At 39.0% G+C, this 18,552-nt stretch overlaps 1 protein-coding gene across 6 annotated transcripts in view; it reads left to right on the plus strand.

The window, feature by feature from the left end:
* The first annotated feature begins 272 nt into the window (after positions 1-272).
* The window catches only part of MEF2A (myocyte enhancer factor 2A), a 50,368-nt gene continuing 32,088 nt past the window's right edge, over positions 273-18,552 (plus strand). For all 6 annotated transcript variants that reach the window (XM_042875851.1, XM_042875854.1, XM_042875849.1 and 3 more), the window contains exons 1-2: positions 273-489; positions 6,177-6,380. In XM_042875851.1, coding sequence (XP_042731785.1) covers positions 436-489; positions 6,177-6,380 — 258 coding nt within the window. In that variant the 5' untranslated portion in view covers positions 273-435. The remainder of the gene's footprint in view (positions 490-6,176; positions 6,381-18,552) is intronic.

The following is an 18,552-nucleotide window of genomic DNA, read 5'->3' on the forward strand; positions in this document are numbered from 1 at the left end:
TGGTGATTGATTTATTGGCAAATGTGAAACTTGCAGGCTGTTGTGGGGAGTGTAGCTGTGTGAACTTCACAATTATCTGCTGGCATCTTGGTAGCTGTGGAGTAGTTCTGTTGAGAGAACATTTTCTGTCTGGGATTTCTGTCATATTTAAGTGAAGGCACTCCCAGTTCAGTTGTATCCTCACACCCCCAACCTCAGACAGAAACAGAATGTCATTTAGTTTAGGAAAATAGGAACTATAAAACTGATGAGGAAGCATCATTAATTTTTTCCACTTTTTTTTTTTTTAGGGGTTTATAAGAAGATATAGGAACCGCTTCTCAAGCTGAAGACAAAGTAAAAGAAAACTGTATCATGTGTTAAAATACCGAAGGGTGAAATTTCTTGGATTAGCATATTTCTGGATTGTAAAGGAAAGGAAAGAAGAGACTGAAAATGGGGAGAAAGAAAATACAGATCACGAGAATAATGGACGAACGGAACAGACAGGTGAGAGCCGAGAAATGTGTGTGAATGTGGCCATCAGTAATCCTAAAAATGAATGGAGACCGAAGTTCGTTTGTTGTCTTCATTCACCCTTTAGAGGTGCTCAGTGTCTTCCTGTGTCTACAGATACATCACCAGAAAACAGGGAAGAAATATCTCTTAAGATTTTTAATCATATTTTTAGGGGATATTATTGTTATAAGTTCCAGCAATGGCTCCTTTAAATGAAATTCACTGTGTAGCTGCTGTTTCCATTCTGCAGTACAGTAGAAGTATTTATGATGCAGCTCTGAACAGAATGACTTCTGATCTTCAGGAATAGTTGTCGTGAGTCTGACTGAAGATCCAGCTAATCCAATATCTTTTATCCAGCTATGGTCTGAAACAAATAACCAGTGTTGTGTAGGATAGAGATGCACACGTTACACTGCTCTGTAATCCTCTTCCAGGTTCTAACTATTCTTAGCTCAGTGATTTCCTGAGCTGGATGTGGTTTCCGTATATTTAGTAACCATTAATGGATTTCCACCCCCCTGTCCCAGTGGACTTGTTCAGTCATCCTTTGAGCCCTTATAAAGTTGCAGCATTTACAACATTTTTTTGGCTCAGACTGTCTGTAGGTTTGTTGTATGTTGTTTCAAGAAAGCCCTTTTCATTTATATTTAGTTATGCTTCTGCTCGTTTTTTAGCTCTTCTCTGAAAGAGGCACAAGTCAGTCCCTGTCTGGTCCGTCTCTGCCTTGCTTGTTATTCTGTGGAACTCTGTCATACTTTCTTATTTTCTCTTTAAATAGCTGTTTTCAGGCTTAAGCATCTTAGCTTAGTTGTCTTTACACAGAATTTACTCCACACCTGTGATTGTACTCACTGCTGGTCTCTAAACAGTCTTGAGTGCTGTGTTCTTTTTTGATCACAAAGGGGCCCAGAATTGCACTCTGTTCAAGATGCATGCAGAACATGGATATATAGCAATGGTTTTTTTTCTATTCCCTTCCTACTTTTGGCTTTTTTTTTTTTAAACTTCTGCTGAGCACCAGCTTGATGTTATTTATCTTTCCAGAAAAATAATGATTGATGTTGGGGTTGTGATAGAATTCCATAAGACTGTCTTGCTGCTGATGTGCCTGCTCAAAGCCCATTGTTTTGTATGCAAAATCAGGATTGTTTTTCTCCCTGTATCACTTTAAAGCAGTGTAAACTCTGAGAAGGCTATATATAGCAGAAAAGTATTATTGGAGTTTGGGAGAAAGCCAAGTATTGTGTTTGAACAGCTTTAATCACACAACGACTGTGTGTTTGATGTAGATAAATGTCTTAAGTACACATAGTAAAAGCAGAGGAATTGTCATTTCTTTCAGATCTTGCTCTGGAACTTCAGACAAGTTGAAGAGGTAGAAATTGGTTATTCTCACCTTCCTACCCTCCTTTAACTTGCTTGGAGAGCAAGTTATAAACTTGCTGTTTTTGTCATGTTTGAAGTTAGAAATGCCCTTTTACATATATCCATATCATTGCTCAGATCGTTACTCCGTTACTCTTTTTTCTTTTTTCTTTTTTTTTTTTTTTTTTGCGTGAAGAAGTAGGGAAATAGTGCTTTTGTTTGAAATTTTAGTTGCTCTGCATGGACTGAAGCAAAATATGGGGATTCAACTTTAACTTCCCTTACGGATATTTTTTTGGCAAGCACGTTTTTTTGGCTTCACAGTGATTAGGAAGAGCTTTTAGGCCCTAACTTAACACTGGAGTTAGGTTTGCCCATTTCCTTTTCCTGTGGAAAAAGATTTTAAAGATATAAAATAGCTTCTGTCAGTGGAGCCATGTTTTGTAGAGATGGTTGATGGGTGATCAGTGTTTTTTGGCAGCAATTACATGCTGCTTTGACACACTAGGATGCCCTGATGCATAGGATATCTATTAGATATGGATTTACTTTGAAGAATTTTTTTCATTGAGCTGGATAAGGAGTGCAGTTAGGGCTTATTTTGCTAACCACATCGCATAGTTCATTTGTATTCTGTGAATTTTTTGATGGTATGAGTAGCTGATTAGTAGGTCCCTGATGAATATGTGAGTGATGTCCTGTCTTTCTGCTTAGTGTTCTTTTGCTTGTAAATACAAATAGAAATGTGATAGAACTGTGCTTGTAGTGGGTCTGGATAACTTGTGGGAATAAGAACTTTTGTTTTATCAGAAGCATCTTATTTCTAATGAGAGTGTATGTGAGCTCAAAACAATTTTATGTAGACCATTACTCCGGGGAATTACAATTGTCTTGAGACTGTCATTGTGTTATTAATTAAGCAGTCTTATCTGCTCGAATGAGCTGTCAGGCATTTATGTTCATTAAGACAAAGAGAATAAAGTACAGTAAATTAGATATCAGAGGAGCTCAATCTTGCTGCCTTTACTCTCTGCCTTCTCTGCCCTTCTTTGTGTAGTGGTATTAGAGTAGTATTGAGGAGGCTGTTGGCCTGCATTGAAGATGCATCGTTTTTCTTTTTTGTGTGGTCTTAAAAAGCTGCTGTTTTGTAATATATGCGGATAGCAAGATTTCCACCTACATTTGGGAGAAATACAACCCATTAAAACTTACTTCTGTACTTGGTCAGCTTGTTGAAATGATGACTGAAAACAGAGTACAAGCAGCAGACCAGTAAGATGAAGCCTATTGGACCTCTGGCTTCTTGCCTCACTAACGCTTTGTAATTGTCAGCAATAAGTAGGTAAGGAAGATCTACTTGCTGTAGTTGCACCTTGGGTGGGTTGAGCACAAACATAACGTTTCGGAGGAAGTGGATCCACAAGGAGGAAGTAAATCCACAAGTCTGGGGCTTCCGTCCAAACACCTTCAAAAACGTTGAATAGAAATGTTACAAGTATCTGAATACAGATTGTTCAGGCCTTGCATGGGGCTCTGTGTGCGGTTAGAGGTCTTTAAAATGTTTCTTAGAAGTGTGGAATAGGAGTGTAGGTGGAGCTGGGGTTGTAATTTATCTGACTGCATCTGTGGGGAAAAAAAAAAAAAGTCAGCTGTTCTTCTTCCTTCTGTGCAGCCATGGAGGTGTTTAAAAGAACTTATTTGCTCTTACTGTCTTGAATTGTTCAGATGTTGGGTTAATTTGACTAGTAGTGGATGAGCTGAAGTAACAGAGGGCTGCTTTGTCATAATTTGCATTGGTTTTAAGAAGTAGAAAGAACTGGATCATTGCCTGACATTAACTTTGAGATTCTGAACTAGCTTCTTCAGAAGGAGGTCAAGACTAGATCAACAGAATCCCTGGGAGGTTTTTTTTCCCCCTGATTTTAATGCTTCAGTAGTGCAGCTCTTAAGGTAATGACTTGCCCTTCCCCCAAACCAAGAAGTCCTCAGTTTTGTTACAGATCTTCACTCTTTGTACATTACATGCCAGGTACATGTTCTGGGCTTAGTTACTTGGCATCCATTTTCTTTTGTACAATAAGAACATGTCATGTGGGATCTTTTTTGGTAAATAGGCACCGTGGAAATAAAGGCAGAAACAGCCAACCCTTCTGTGTTGAAGAGCAGTATTTTTGTGGAATGGTATTTGTGTTAGAAGCAAACTGAAAGTAAGGAATATTTTAAAGTAATAGTTTAATACCTATTTAATTTCAGTCGGACCCGAGGCACAGGAAGCCTGAAGTGAGAATTGTTTTTGCTGTAAATTGAAATAACAGAGGAGACTTCGTAACGTAACAAATGAAATCTATGGTCTTGAACGTGTATAAACAAATGATTCTTTTGTCTTTGGTGCACGCCCGTAGTAGTTCACAGTACTGCCTTGGCAACAATCGTAGCAATTTCTCATGTTAACATGGCTTATTTTTAGCTCAGCCTCATCCTTGCACTGGGAATGTCTTTGTCCTGGAAACAGTATGTTCTGCGTCCATTTTCATCGTGCGTGTACCGTGTCTGCCTTTCAGATGGTTAAAAGAACATACAAGATCCAAATCGCACACTTTCAAACATGAAACTTCCCTTTCCCCTTGGAGAATTGTGCTTATTTTAGAAACAGGGAAATTTAAAGCTGATAGGCAATTTGGTCAGTATTATGCAATACTGCTGGATGAGAACAGCAAGTGGATACCATGGAGCACTGACAGCACGGTTACTGGAGAATGAGCAGCAGATGGAAGGAAAGCAGTACGAAGTTGTGCTTGCATGCAGACATCAATTGTGGCCATTGAACACAATGCACTCACACTCCTTATCCACTAATACCAATAGAATTAATCTGTGTTTCTATTAGTGCTTACATTTATTACCTGTGTTCCAACAGTGCTCCATGTTAGCAGTTGCATTTAAGGTTGTGGGCAGTGTGTGCCAACAGACGTTTTGGTGTGCCAGGATGGTGTTTAATAGCTGGAAAAGAATCACAAATCCACACTGCCTTTGCCTGCATGGCAGGTGGACAATTCTGAATACTGTTTTAGTAATAGTTACTGTTAGCAAGGTGTATATCTATGTTGTTAATGTATGTCTGCATCTGTTTGTCAGACTTCTTATGTGGTGAGAATGACGCTGTGTGTTTTCTGTTACAGGTGGTAATGAAGTAATGTGTGTAAGATATTCATCTCTAGAAAAAAATGCCTTCAGGTGTGAACACAGGATTTTCCCATCTTCCAGATATGTCCTATAAACTATAGAAACCCATAATACTGGTTTCTTTGTTTCTTTAATTCCTGTCTTGCAGATAGGTCACTCACATGCCACAGAGACGTATGCTTTGTGGGGGCATGAGTAGATGGAGGTGTTCCATCAAACTGAAACACTTGAAAGCTCGGAAAGTGCTATCTTTATTAAGAAGATCTCAGAACATTAGCTTGGTAGTATATTAAGTGCCTTTTGGAGGTACTAAAATGCACTGAAGGTCCTTTAAAGAAAATTGTTCTTAGCATTAGACCTGTACTTGATTTGACTTGATATCAAATACATTGATACTCCTACATCCTTAACCAACTGAAATCCTGTGAAAGGCATGCTTTTAAGTCCTTTTTTCCATAGCTGATGGTGATTTTTGTAAGGATTTGTCTCTGCCTTTTCCCATTTGGCCAATATTCTTCTGTGATGGTCTGTAATAGATTTACTTTCCCACAAGCAACAGTTTTAAGAGGACAGAATGGTCGTTTCATGATGTTCCCAATTGGCAGAAAACAGCTTGGGAGTGTAAGTGAAGCTGATAACATGGTATGATAGTAGCCAAGTAAGAATATTTCTTAGCTCCCTTTCTTACCATTCTGTACAGTAACTGTGTTGCTTCCATTGGTACTGCACGTTTGCTCATTTGGTAGAACTAAGGTTGTGAGTAGCTGTAAAGCTGGGGCAGGCTAATTTTAAACATCACAGAAGAAAGGACTTTAATACCTGGAAAGCTGGTGTTGGTTGTGCAGAAGGAAACATAGTTAGGGGATTACTACAGACTTTAACTCTTCTTGGTGTATACTGGAGGAAGGGCTCGGTGGGAAATACTGTTTAGCTTGGTTAAATATAGAGTAAGTGACACCCAAATATGATAGGCAATTCTTAAGCTTCTACGCATGTTCAGTTATGCTGCTTGTTACCAGCAATGAATAGCTGAGGCTCAGCTGGTATATTTCTTGAATGCTTGATTGTAGTCCTTCACAACATTGCTATTTGGAAAAAAATAATAGATATCTATTTTTTTTCTCTAGGTCACCTTTACGAAGAGGAAGTTTGGATTAATGAAGAAGGCGTATGAGTTGAGTGTACTCTGTGACTGTGAAATAGCACTCATCATTTTTAACAGCTCTAACAAACTCTTTCAGTATGCCAGCACTGATATGGACAAAGTTCTACTTAAATACACAGAATACAACGAGCCCCATGAAAGCAGAACCAACTCAGATATCGTTGAGGTAACAATCTGAATAGTTGAGCTGTGTTCTTATCTCATTAACACTTTGAATATGGAGCAATATATAGTATTTTAAGATATTTTAACTAACTATTTATTAACTTTAATCATAAAACATCAACTGCTGTTTTCAGTATGTTTTTTTTGTGAGGGGAAAAGTCACTTTTACATTTGTGTTGTCAACCCATCTGCCCTCCACCTCCTGCCTGTTATTTTGGTAGCTTGTTTGATTTAAATCACATTTGATAATGGAAATAGAAGCATGGAAGATTGTTTTTTAGCGAAAAGGAGCAGGGGGCTGGGGGGAAGGGGTGGATGATTCTAAGATTTCATGGGGGAAAAAAAATACAATTGAGTGGAGAGTATATCTGGAGAGTGGAGCTCACCTTAAACATAATTACAACTTGCCCCTCCTCTTTTCACTTAGCAGTTCAGTGTTGCACACAAATCGGCTGAGGACTTTGCTGCTTCTTGTCGAGCCAAAAGAAAGAAGTTAATCTGTGGAGGAAATTGACTTTATTAGTTGTTGTCCAATTACTTTGTATGTCAGTTAAAATATAGTAAAATGCACACAGCTTTTGCCATCATAAAATAGCATGAGTATATCATAGCTTCTATTTTTATTGTGCTTATACTTTCAGTATAGACTCAGGTTTTTTTTCAGTTTTTTTTAGTTTCTAAACTAGGTAGCATCGAAATCAGGGATTCTTTTTGTGGTTTGAGCCTTTCTCAGCTGTAGCTGAGTTTCAGAGGAGTCGTGTCTGCAGTAGTCCTATAAATGAACCAAAGCAGGTGTCTGACATTTAAATTCCAGAGCTGTCTTCCAAACAAATGCCTTGCCTGTAAGGAGTGGTTTGGGAATAATGGGTTAGCCTTGTATAGCTGAAGAACTGTATAGTCAGGGGATTACAAGTACAGGGAGGATACCATCTGATCTCTTAAAAAAAGTTTTCAAACAAAAATCAGTTTGAGAAAAATGAGAAATGAACAAATGCCTTCTTTCTTTCTGAGAAGATTATTTGCTATTTTGTTATCTGCCTTTTGTGATCAGGAAGATACCTGCCCAACATCTGTCCTCAGCTGTGCGTACAATTGAGAGGGATAACATAAGCTGTGAAGAGTTCAGGAATGTTACTTCATTGTTGGATTAGTATAAGTAAGGGTTAACCAACCAGAGAAGAGGAAGATAAAAACCTGATTATTTCAAGATGAGCCTGTGACAGACACAGATTTGAGAGGTGCAGGCAGACTGATGTTTGTTCTGCAGGCCTCACTGTGCTGTGGCTCATGGGAACAATTCTTCACATCTTCAGGGAGAACCTCTTTGAAAATCATTTCTGTGCCAGGCTACTTGTGTACATGTGTATTTTTTTCCAAACTGATGTCAAATGTTTGACCCCTGGCAGCTGCATAGAGAAGTGCAATCAGTACTCAAGTGCATATATCATTTCTATTCTGGGGGAATATGCAAGGACTCATCTAGAGATTCCTTATAACATTGCTTCTGTAGGTTTATTGTGTTATTCCATGATATTTGAGATATTACTGTAGTTGAAGAATGAGAGTTTGAATTAGAAATGCCTCTCTCCAAAACGCATCTGTTCACTCTCTGATCTTGTCCTAGAAAGGAAAGAATAGAAATAAATACGAAGTTCTTCAGTCTGAGAGAGGAGTCAAATCTTAGCTCCAGATTCTTAGAAATGTTCTGAAAGGTAACACAAAGGGGCTTCTTTTTGTTGTGCCTACTCAGAAATACATTTATAGCCCATACATATCACAGAAGAACTTACTAAATCAATTCAGAATAAATAGTTATAGCTGATGTGTGTCTGGTTAACATTTAGTAGTTCCGTTATGTCCTTGAATATGACAGGTAATGTTTGTTGTGTTCTAGTCTCACTGCAAAACTAGTCTTGACCCACTGGGAATGACAGGAGTTTGGTTGCTGTGGTAGAGAAGGAAGTTAATGTGATGCAGGCCAGTTACTTATTTTCAGCACTGTGTGGATGGCAGTATTGTGAGTGATTAAATGGAATCGATGAGACATCTTCCCCTTGTGGTTGCCTCCTGTTCAATGTTGGCATAGGAATTGCTTTGATATGCCCAGAGCTTGGTATCTTCTTGCTGCTGGAACGTTTGTGTGAAAACATAGTAGGAGGATGAGCACTGATGTCTTAAGTGAACACTAGATTATTTTTTTTAATGTGTTCCCTGCACCCTTATGTCTTTCATTATGCGTGGTACTGTAGATACAGATGCTCTGTTGTTGTCATATACCAGTTCTGTTGGTCCTTCCATGGTTTTTGCTTTGACTTTTTTTCTTTGATAGCTTGATAGAGGTCTGAGGAGTATTTTTTTCAGCTGTCGTGGCAGAATCATAGACATTTGAATAGGTGGAATGGGAAGTCTGTGTTTTATTATAAGTTGGGTTTTCTGACTATCAGCAGTTTACCTGAGGATGGTTCATTCATGGCCATTTGATGATTCTAAAATAAGGGAAATAATGTTGTAACAGATACCCTTCAAAGCTGATTAATGTCTAGTTTGTAGGACATATTTGATCTAAAGGAAAGCAAGGCAATGAGCAAGCAGTTAAACTCCATCCTAATTCGTAGGAGATATTGATGATTATTGGTCTTGATCCTTGTGGTTCTGTTGCTACTCAAGATACTCTGTGAGTATTGCAGATTGTTTAGAGCACGTGTCCAGTTTTTGGGTTGCCTAGGCCACACTGAGTGAAGAGGAATTGTCTTGGGCTGCATATAAAATATATAAATAATGTATACAAATGAAAAACTCCTCTTACTTTTCATATTTTTATTAAAACATAAAAAAGAGGGCAGCAGAAACATGAAGCTATTGGGTTGGATGCACACAGTGGGTAATCCTTCTGGGTTGTGTCCTTCTGTCCCTCAAGAGGACCTCATAAAGCAGTGTCTCTACCCTCTTTTCCAGTGCAGGAGTCAGGGTTGAAGACAGGCTCTTCTTACTTTATCAGCTTGACTTCTGTCTTTCTGTCTTTGGCATTTTGATGTTCCTTGAGTGATGCAGCAAACCAGGGTTAATTTAACTTACATTGGGCTGTGTTGGCTTTGTATGTTCTATTGTATCAACTCATCAAATTGAAATGATACAATTTTAAGAAGTCTTCTGAAAAATGACCTGTTTTCCCATTTGCCATCTGCGCCCATGAGAATTTTGGATAGTGTCAGTGATCCTCTGCACTGTATAGCTTTGCTGTTATATGGTGAAGTGCAGCGTAAGGCTTAGGCTGTACACCAGGTTGACAGCAGTCCTTGAAATATGCAATGATTTGATTAACAACAAAAAAAAAAGTATTAAAAGCAATCTGTCCTAAGCTACATCATGTAATTACTGTAAACGTGCACATTCTTGTGAAAAGACTGCAGTATTGGAATAGTCATGGGTTTGGGGTAACTTAGAGCAAGCTCTGAATGTTTAACTAAATATCTTAGCACAGGAAATGCTCACTCAAATAGAAAGTAATGTCTGCCATGACTTGGTGTGATAGTGGTCATGTCATATTTTCAATGGAAGCGAAGCAGAATGCAGGTTCAGTGTACCTGCTGCTACTTAGAGTAGTGTAAATATGCCACGTCAATCTTGCAGAAGCTGTATTCAGTGCATTGTCTTGCATTATAATACCAAACTGGAATTCCTGTTTCACTGCCTCTTCACAAAATGCTAATGATGAGCTATTGTAGGAGCAATCCATGTTCTCTAGTCACAGACATGCTTAGTGTCAGGGATTTGATTGTCAGATCATAGTTGGAGTATGTGCGTAGAGCTCATCTGCACTTGTAGAGCCTGCAGCATAAAGAAGCAGATGTATCTCCGCAGCCAGATGGAGCATATGCCAAGAGACACGTGTGGAGAGCATAAACAGAAAAGCTGGTGTTGAAATGCTGTGTTTATAAACCTAAAGCTTTTTTTTATTTTTAATCCAGTTCTTCCCACCTACCCAGTGTTGCTTCTTTTCCAGGCTTTTGATGAGCAATGTGTTTTTTGAACTGTTCTTGTTGTCTCATATAGAGCAGCAGTTTAACCTTGAACACTGTTGTATTTTGGTAGCACCTTTCATTTGGTTCATAGTTTCTTTTAAAATTTGGATGAACTTGGTGTTAAAATGAAGATCTGAGAATTATATGTAAATATACATGGCTGCACATGTGCAGATGCAAAATTAGATGAAAAAGACCTTCAATTAATTGATCTTATTTCCTTTCTTGATAGTTTTCACACTTTGCTGTATACCTGATGTGTAGATATCTAGATATGTATTTGGCACGTAATTTGGGCTTCTGTATTGGCATTAAAAGCTAAGAATGAAGATGCTGGAAATTGAATGAGTTCCTTCAGAAGTGTTTTCCTTTGAAGTGTTTCATAAGAGAAGTTACATGGTAAATTTTTAAAAAGGAAGAGAAGAAAATGCTCTCCAGCAAGCTTCCTTGGCAAATTGAAACTGATGGCTAAGGGGGGTTAAATTTCAAAATTTACAGCCTTTTAAAGGGAAGATAGTGCTGAGAAGTGATACCTTGAATGTTGAATTACACGCGTTGTCGATTGTAGGAAGACCGACAGTGCTCGGTTAGTTTGTATCACTTCCCATTCCTTCATATCTGATAGACGGAGAGCTGCCAGAAGTGGGCTAAAGTAAGTTTACCTGAAGTAAACAAAACAAAACAAAAAACCCCAAGGTATGGGGCAAGGAGGATGAGAAGCTGTGAATAAATGCCAGTGCTCTGAGTATTGCTGTCATGTGTTGCTATTGTTTGGAGCACTTGTTTTGGTCTCCACATAACTTTGACCGCACTGTAGCAGCAACTGGTAAGCATTTAAAAGAATTAAGGAGCTTCAAAATGGTTTCAGTTGAGTGAGGAAATGGCTTGATAATCTGTTCAGGATGCTGAGGAAATGTAGGCATTATTGGACCTGATTTGCTAAACAATTATGTAAATGTAATTATACTGCATAAATAACATTTTGAATTCTTTGAGGCGGCACACAAATGCCTCTGAGACATCTTAAATCTCAAGGAGGATTTCTGTATGGTGAAGGACTAAATTACTTTTAGCTTAAAGAGAGAAAATGCATAAAAGCTGAAGTGCTTTGGAAGAGGAATGACTGTGAAACTTGCATATATAAAAGTCTTTGTATGGTGACTTGAGTCTATTTCTCTGTAGTGGAAGCATCCACTGTAAACCTGACTTGTAAGCAGGGTACGCTTTGGGGCTTCATTTTCCACACGGGGTTCAGGAAGAAGCACATTCTTTGAAACGTTTTCAATACTGCCAATGTACCAAATGCTGTGAGCGCAGGGACAGAGGATAGCTGTTTTCTGTGCTGAGCAGACAGTTGCTGCCTACCAGCGGGTGTTGTTCTCTTGCTTTCATTGCCACCTCCCGTATTTGGGAAATGAAGTTCAGCACTTAATCCCAAAAGTCTTTCTTTTTTTTTTTTTTTACTTGCTTGTTCTCAGGGTTTGTCTATCTTGCATCTGATAGACTTGTTCTGCTTTAAAAGTAAAATATTCTCTTCGTTCTTTGTTAGCTCTGCGGACGTTGCTTTGGGCATCCTGGTGAGCAACACTGACATAATTAAAAAAAAAATAAATAGAAAAGACAGACTCTTAGTGACTTTAAGAAAGCTGACAGTGCTACAGAAAAGTTTTTGTTCCCAGTCAATGTCATTTTGTTTCTGGCAATTCTTTATATATTAGACATGAAGGAAGTGGGTTAGGCTTAACTTCTTACAGAAGTTTTGGCTCGCCACCAAATAACCTAAAACTCTGCTTTCCTTGTGTCTAAACCAATGATTAAGCTTAGTTCTACAGGGTTAAAAGAAGTACATTTTGTTTCAGTCTCAATACAGAGCTAGTGTGCTTGAGCATAAATAATATATAACTAATGTGCACTGCTTACTGGATTTCCTTTTTTAAGGTCAGCGATTGAAATCATAGGAGGTATTTTAGTATCAACTGTGAATTGTATTCTTCCTGATTTTATTTGGTTAGTATATATATACAGCGTAGCTTGATTGAAAATCTGAAGAGCAGCTGTGTTGAAATGGCATCTGGAAAAATTCTAAGGTGTTTTGGATGTTTGCAAATAACCTGAGAATATTCAGGGAAGTTCCAATTATGAGAGTTCTTTTTTGGTGTTGCTGTTGATGGTGTTGTTTCCCGGCTGCTTTGCAGTGTGTTAGAAGAACATTTTTGTTTCTATAACGTACACAGGGCAGGCACACAATGCCCAGATCACACAGCGCTGCACTAGAAATGCATATCAAAGATCAGCTGTTGGTTTTGGTGTTCTGGTGACATTGTGTTAAATGGGATTGGAGTTTCCCTCCAAGAAAACCAGCAACTTCTTACTCCTCACTGATACTGGTGTTCAAGCAGGCAATCATACAAAGATATAATTATCTTCCTTGTATTAACGAGTTCTTCAAGCTTTGCTGGTCTGATTTATTCTGCAGCCTGTGTGCTGTTGCAAGATTTGGAATTTTACACTGACAGTTAGAAGAGCATATTTTTACTTTGCGATTTTCCAACTGGGGACTATGGCATCTGTTAATCGAGAGTGAATTTGGGCAAGCTGTACTTGCAAAGTACAGATCCCAGAACATTGCATCTTCTGGAACTACAACAAGGTTAAAAACTAATCTTTCTGAAGATACTCCTGATTTCAGTGGAGAGTTAAAGTAAGCCTGGGTTTTGACTTTCAAGCTCATGAATGTAGTGGTTTGATAATGTCTTCTGCCTCTGAATTAACCACCTTGCAGAAGAGACAGCAGAAATGCCAATGTCTTAGTCACTGATGTTCAACAAACAGTGTTGTAGCACTCAGAGGAAGGAGTGTGTCTGCTGTAGGACACTTCACTACCAATTTTCTTTTGGAGTTCAGTTTCTAATACGTACTGTTTTAGTGATTTTCATGTTTGGACCTTAAACTGATGTTGTTTCTGCAGTAGAGGGCTGAGAGATGCTGACTTCCAAGAAAAATTGCTCTAGGTCTTCAGTCTTTCATATAACCTCCCTGTTGCATACCCCAGCATGTAGGTGTGATGAAGAAATTGTAGTCATGTGATGGAGATTGTGGCTTGCTCTGTCACAAAGCCAGGTGTTTTGCTAATAGCAGTGTGGCCCATCTAAGCTGTAATGTTCTCAGCTCATCTGAACAGGAGGCTTGCTATTCGTTCTTTCAGCTGGTGTGTTCTGCTCGGTAACTTTCCTGTATCAGCTGTGCAGATACTTCATTTGTGGTGGTACAGACCTATGACCTTTTTGCATCCCTACCCCCCCTTTTCAGGTTTCTGGTTTGATAATACTAAATTATCTGAAGTGTGCCAAGAGTTTGAAATGCTTTCTGTTATCCTTTCTACTTCTGAAGTTGTAAGGAGAAATAGCACATGAAATGCTTGGAGTGGCAATCTGGCATTATTGCATAGGCCGGTTGACTGTAAGAATCCCACTTCCATTCTTTTTATATCAATGAATTGTAATGAGAGTTAGATTTTTCTTAGCGAACCACTAAGCAAGTTTAGCAAGCAGAATAGCAAATAATATTTTTACGAAAGAATTTCTGAAAGATCATGAAGTGTGTTATGCAGCTGAGTTGTTAGATTGAACAACTTTTCATGCTCCATATGGCTTATCTGCAATGTGCTGTTGCTGGAAGGAGGCATTCAGTCCGATGCTACTGTTGCTGATTTTATGTTTTAACCATTTTATATTTATGGAAAGGTACACAGGAGAGGATGTGTGTGTACATATACATCCTGTCAGTTAGTAAGGACTGAAAACAACATTTATGTACCATAAAATACAGGTGAGTGCTCTTTTGAACTGTCTTACGGGTAGAACTGTACTCTTACTATTGCTTTTGTTTGTTGAAAAGATTATAGAATATGTTTAATTTGTGAGTTACTGAATTGTTTCTGCTTCTTGAATATGTACGTAGGTTTGCTTTGTCCTTTGTTTTTAGTAATAAGATTGACTTAGATGGTCCATTGATTACTCTCTAATTGAAAATTCTAGTTGAAGGTGCTTTCTGTACTTCAAGTAAAAGGAAAAACTGCTCAGTAATATATGGTCTAATGATCAATTAAGTTGTATAGAAAGTGAAAGACAAATGTGTCAAGTGTCAGACAGAGCTTGGCTTCGTTTTCTCTGGGGAAACGGCATTGTCAGTACTGCTGGAGTACTGACCATTTTAAGCCCCAAGAAATTCACTTGGGAATGAACAGTGCAGCTGCTTGTGTGGGTCACTAACTGCATTGGGAAGCCCACAGCTTACTGAAAGTTTCTCAGAAATTGTAAGTAGGAGAGCAGCACTTCCTTCATCACTACTCCCATGCATTGTATGATGTTCTGAAGTGGATCTTACAGAAGATAAAACTGTTCTGCAGTAATTGCTGGTGGTTTATCTATTTAAAATAACATTTCACAGCAAAGATGGTTCAAGCTAGAAGTCTGAAAACCTTTTGTATGTGTTATTTTATATAAACGAGAGTTTGAATCCTGAGTGCCATCTTTATCATATCTTGGAGGAATTTGACAGCTAGCTTTCATGTTTGGCAAGCTAAGGATGCGTGTTAAAATTTGCCAGATACTGGAAGTGCTCCAGCATTTGAAACAAGGCCCTGTCTTTTCTGAGAGTGGAATATAACAAGGACACTGATAAAAATTTCAAGTCATGAACATTCAGCATCTGTAAATGGTTGAATACCTTTGCCTAAAACTGAACTTAACAGAGCATTACCTAAAGGGCTCTCCCTCTTGTTTTATGGCCCACCATTCTGCACGCTTCTCAATTCTGCTTGTTTTTTCTTTTTAACCACAAAGTAAGTAATACTAAACGTTTTCCTAACATAACATTTGGCCGAGGAGTATAGTAATTGTGGCAGAACTTATCAAGATGTGCTGTACTCACAGTTCTTATTATTTAGATATCTTTAGATATCTTTGCAAAACATCAATTATTTACTTATTTTTTTCATCTTGTATTACTACTACTCATTGAGCACAAGCATGGAAAGCAGTATGTAACTTAGCCCAAAGCTCTGACTTAATATACCTCAGTTAGGTTGAGGAGCCCACCAGAAAGCTTGGTGGAACCTTGTTCATTGGGAAGTTAAGCTGTCCAAGTTGCCTAGCTGTGCAAATGTCCATCATAATCTGATTTAACCTTTTATGCATTGCACTGAAGTTTTGAGAACTGGGCACTGCGTGCTCTATAGCTTTACTCTGCTGTTTTGCTTCATATGTGTACTTGTGGCTATGACTAGTATGCAAAATTCTGACTGCTAGCATAGGAAAATGCAAAGTGTCTGGCAGGGATAGTGAAAAGAAAAGCATTAGGCTGAACCTAAGCAGCCTTTTAACTCACGGGGAAGGAAAACAGCTTCATGATGACATCTGCAGATGCTTAGTAGTTAAAGTTGAGAATATTAATAGAACCTGTGGAAAATCTACAAAATCTGTAAACAGTGCATGAAATCCAGTCCGTATTACTTAAAAAAAACAGAAATTAAAGCCTACAGAAATAGCATTGATGAGCTTCCTACACAAAACACTGTTACTAAGATGAGTTATGTGTTTTTCTCTGGCTGCTCGCTTGCACTACTTGTAAACTTTGGTCCTGCTGTATTTTAGACAGCAGCAGAATTTATGCATCTGATATTGCAGGGTCAAGCTTGGCATTTATGGAGCCATGTCGTTACTTGGGAGAAAAGAAACAGAAACGATGCTGCTTCTGAGACTGAAGTGACCTGCAGGAAGCTTAGAAACTATAAATAGCTTCCTGTTACTAAAAATGCTCCTCATAATAAGGGAGAAATGATGTATGTAAGGGATGAAGCGCAGTGCTATTATTCAGGGTGATAGGAGTGAAATGTTCTGTGTTATAATGGAAGAAATTCAGCCTAGTTTTTAGCATGTAACAGGGAGCAAATAACAAAGGGATCGTCGTGCTTTCATTGTGACATTTTGCTGTGTGTCAGCGCTGCAGCCATACGTGTAGTTCTCTGCTCTGTGGGAAGGGGGGTGAACTGCCTGAAAGGAATTTGCCCTTTTTTTCCTCCTGCTGATGTTTCACATAATAAGAATGAAAACTGGGTGGGAGTCCGGGGCTGTGAGTGCCGTGTTTTTCTTTTTCCTTTGTGTAGGAGTATCTCAGAAAAAGGTGGGGTTTTTGAGGAGGATGTTGTTATCAGACAGTGGTCTACAGCTGCCAGAAAGGCCGGGCCAGTACCGCTGCCTACTCGGTATCTCTGGTGCTCAGCCCCTGCATTGGTACACCAGCTCATTCCTGCTATGAGCACTGGCAACAAGCAAAAGTAAGTTGTAGCATGGCCGAGGAGAACTCTCCATCGTTTTAGTGCAGAAGAAAATGGCTTCCTGCAGGCTCCAGCAGAAGTCTGAGTTGGCTTAATACTTTTGTCCAGGATCGCACACTTTCTGTGGCAGTCACTTGTTGATGTCATTGTATCAACTGTACCCTCGGACATTTCAGTGATTCCATTAATCTTGGACAAACGACTGTAAAGCATGATCTCTGTAATTTTCTGCAGAGGTGGAACAGGAGGCTGATCCTAAGGGATACGCTACAGCTGAGTAGCTCAGTTATCCTTGGATCTCTCTCTTTATGATTTTTGTTGGTTTTTGAACCTCAGTAGGAAAGACGTTAATGCAACTTGGGCTAACACTACTGGTATCTGTGTTTCATTGTTGTGAAGCTGCAGTTGTACAGTGTTGTGCCTCTGGATCTCGTGGTTATTCCCATTGCAGGTGGTAGAGTTTTGCTCAGTCCCCTCTGCCCTGCAAAGGCACTGTGTGAGTGTGTGATGGTCACATTGTGAATGAGAAGCCTTTGGAATTTGATGCAGCAGCATCTTCTCTCCCTCTGCTATTGCATGGCAGCTCTCTGGAGTATCAGGACACTGTTCAGTTGGTTATCCTTTGATAACCATGGTGTACATGCTTACTAAGGCAGCAGTAATATTTAGAAGTGCTAGTGGTGTCTCTTCCATTACTTCATGCCTAAGGAATACTTACACTTGGATTTTTTTTTTTAAGTGTTTATTCCAACTTTGTACTGCCTCACATCTTTTCCAAGCCCAGTCTGGAACAGCAGAAACAGAGCTAGCCACTGTTTTTATCTGGAAGGGTTGCCTTTTCTAAAGGAAATAAAATCTTTTTCATTTCAGTCTTAGTAAAATTTTGGAAATGTTTTTTCTCATGCTTTCAGATGAAACAAAAAAAAAGCCAACCCAGCACCAGTAGAAATTGCAGAAATCGAGCTTTTGTCTTGATTCGGAGCAGTGCTGGTAGCAACAACCTTTTCCCAACTTGTGTAACATCAGTAGGCTATGAGAACCAAACAGCGAGGACTTTGAATGAGCTAACATTCCTGCTTCATAATGCACTTTACATTTCATGTCCTCCTACTTTTGCCTTTTAAGGCAAAAAAATATTATTTCCTGAGGTTACAGTGAATACGAGCAAGTCCTCTACAGTTGTGCCAAGGGAGCTGGTGAGGAGCCCAGATGACTGCTATCAGCATTCTTGCCCTTTTAACCATGTGAGAGCACAAAACAAGCTGCTTGTGCTTTTTAACCATTAGCAACACATCCTTCCAGAGTTGGACACAAAGCCTGTTATCTTTCCTGCAGAGGAGGACGGTTGGATGTTGTCATTTAACTCTGCCTCGGGTAGCAGTAATCTGTACCTGGCAGTTCTGTTTCTGCTTTCCAGAATTGCTGATGACCAGTATTTTGAGCCAGTGTAAGTTTGTGTGACAGAAGATAGTTACACTGTGCTGGTTTAATATCATCCTTGCTTCCTCATGGGTCACACCATACATAGCTATCGTATTTCTGTTCCCTTTGCACTAGCAATTAAAGTAGAATGTGTCGAATTGCAGAGAGAAACTAATTGTTTGTCACTTGTTTTGTGAGAAGGTCTCCTGTTCTTTAAATGCTTCTTGCACAGGCAAAATGCAGTGCAATTAAAATGACTGCAATGTGTAGGGAAGGTCAGGAGAACAGTGTGCTGTGTGCTTGAGTAGTACTTCAGTCCTCCGTAACTAGCCCAGCCTTTCTCATACAGCATTTACCAAGCTCTGCCGTTCAATAAACAAACCAAAACATGT

Source organism: Lagopus leucura, unplaced genomic scaffold, assembly GCF_019238085.1.
Source record: "Lagopus leucura isolate 7727_CA_CO unplaced genomic scaffold, USGS_WTPT01 Super-Scaffold_100015, whole genome shotgun sequence".
In the NCBI taxonomy this organism is placed as follows: Eukaryota; Metazoa; Chordata; class Aves; order Galliformes; family Phasianidae; genus Lagopus; species Lagopus leucura.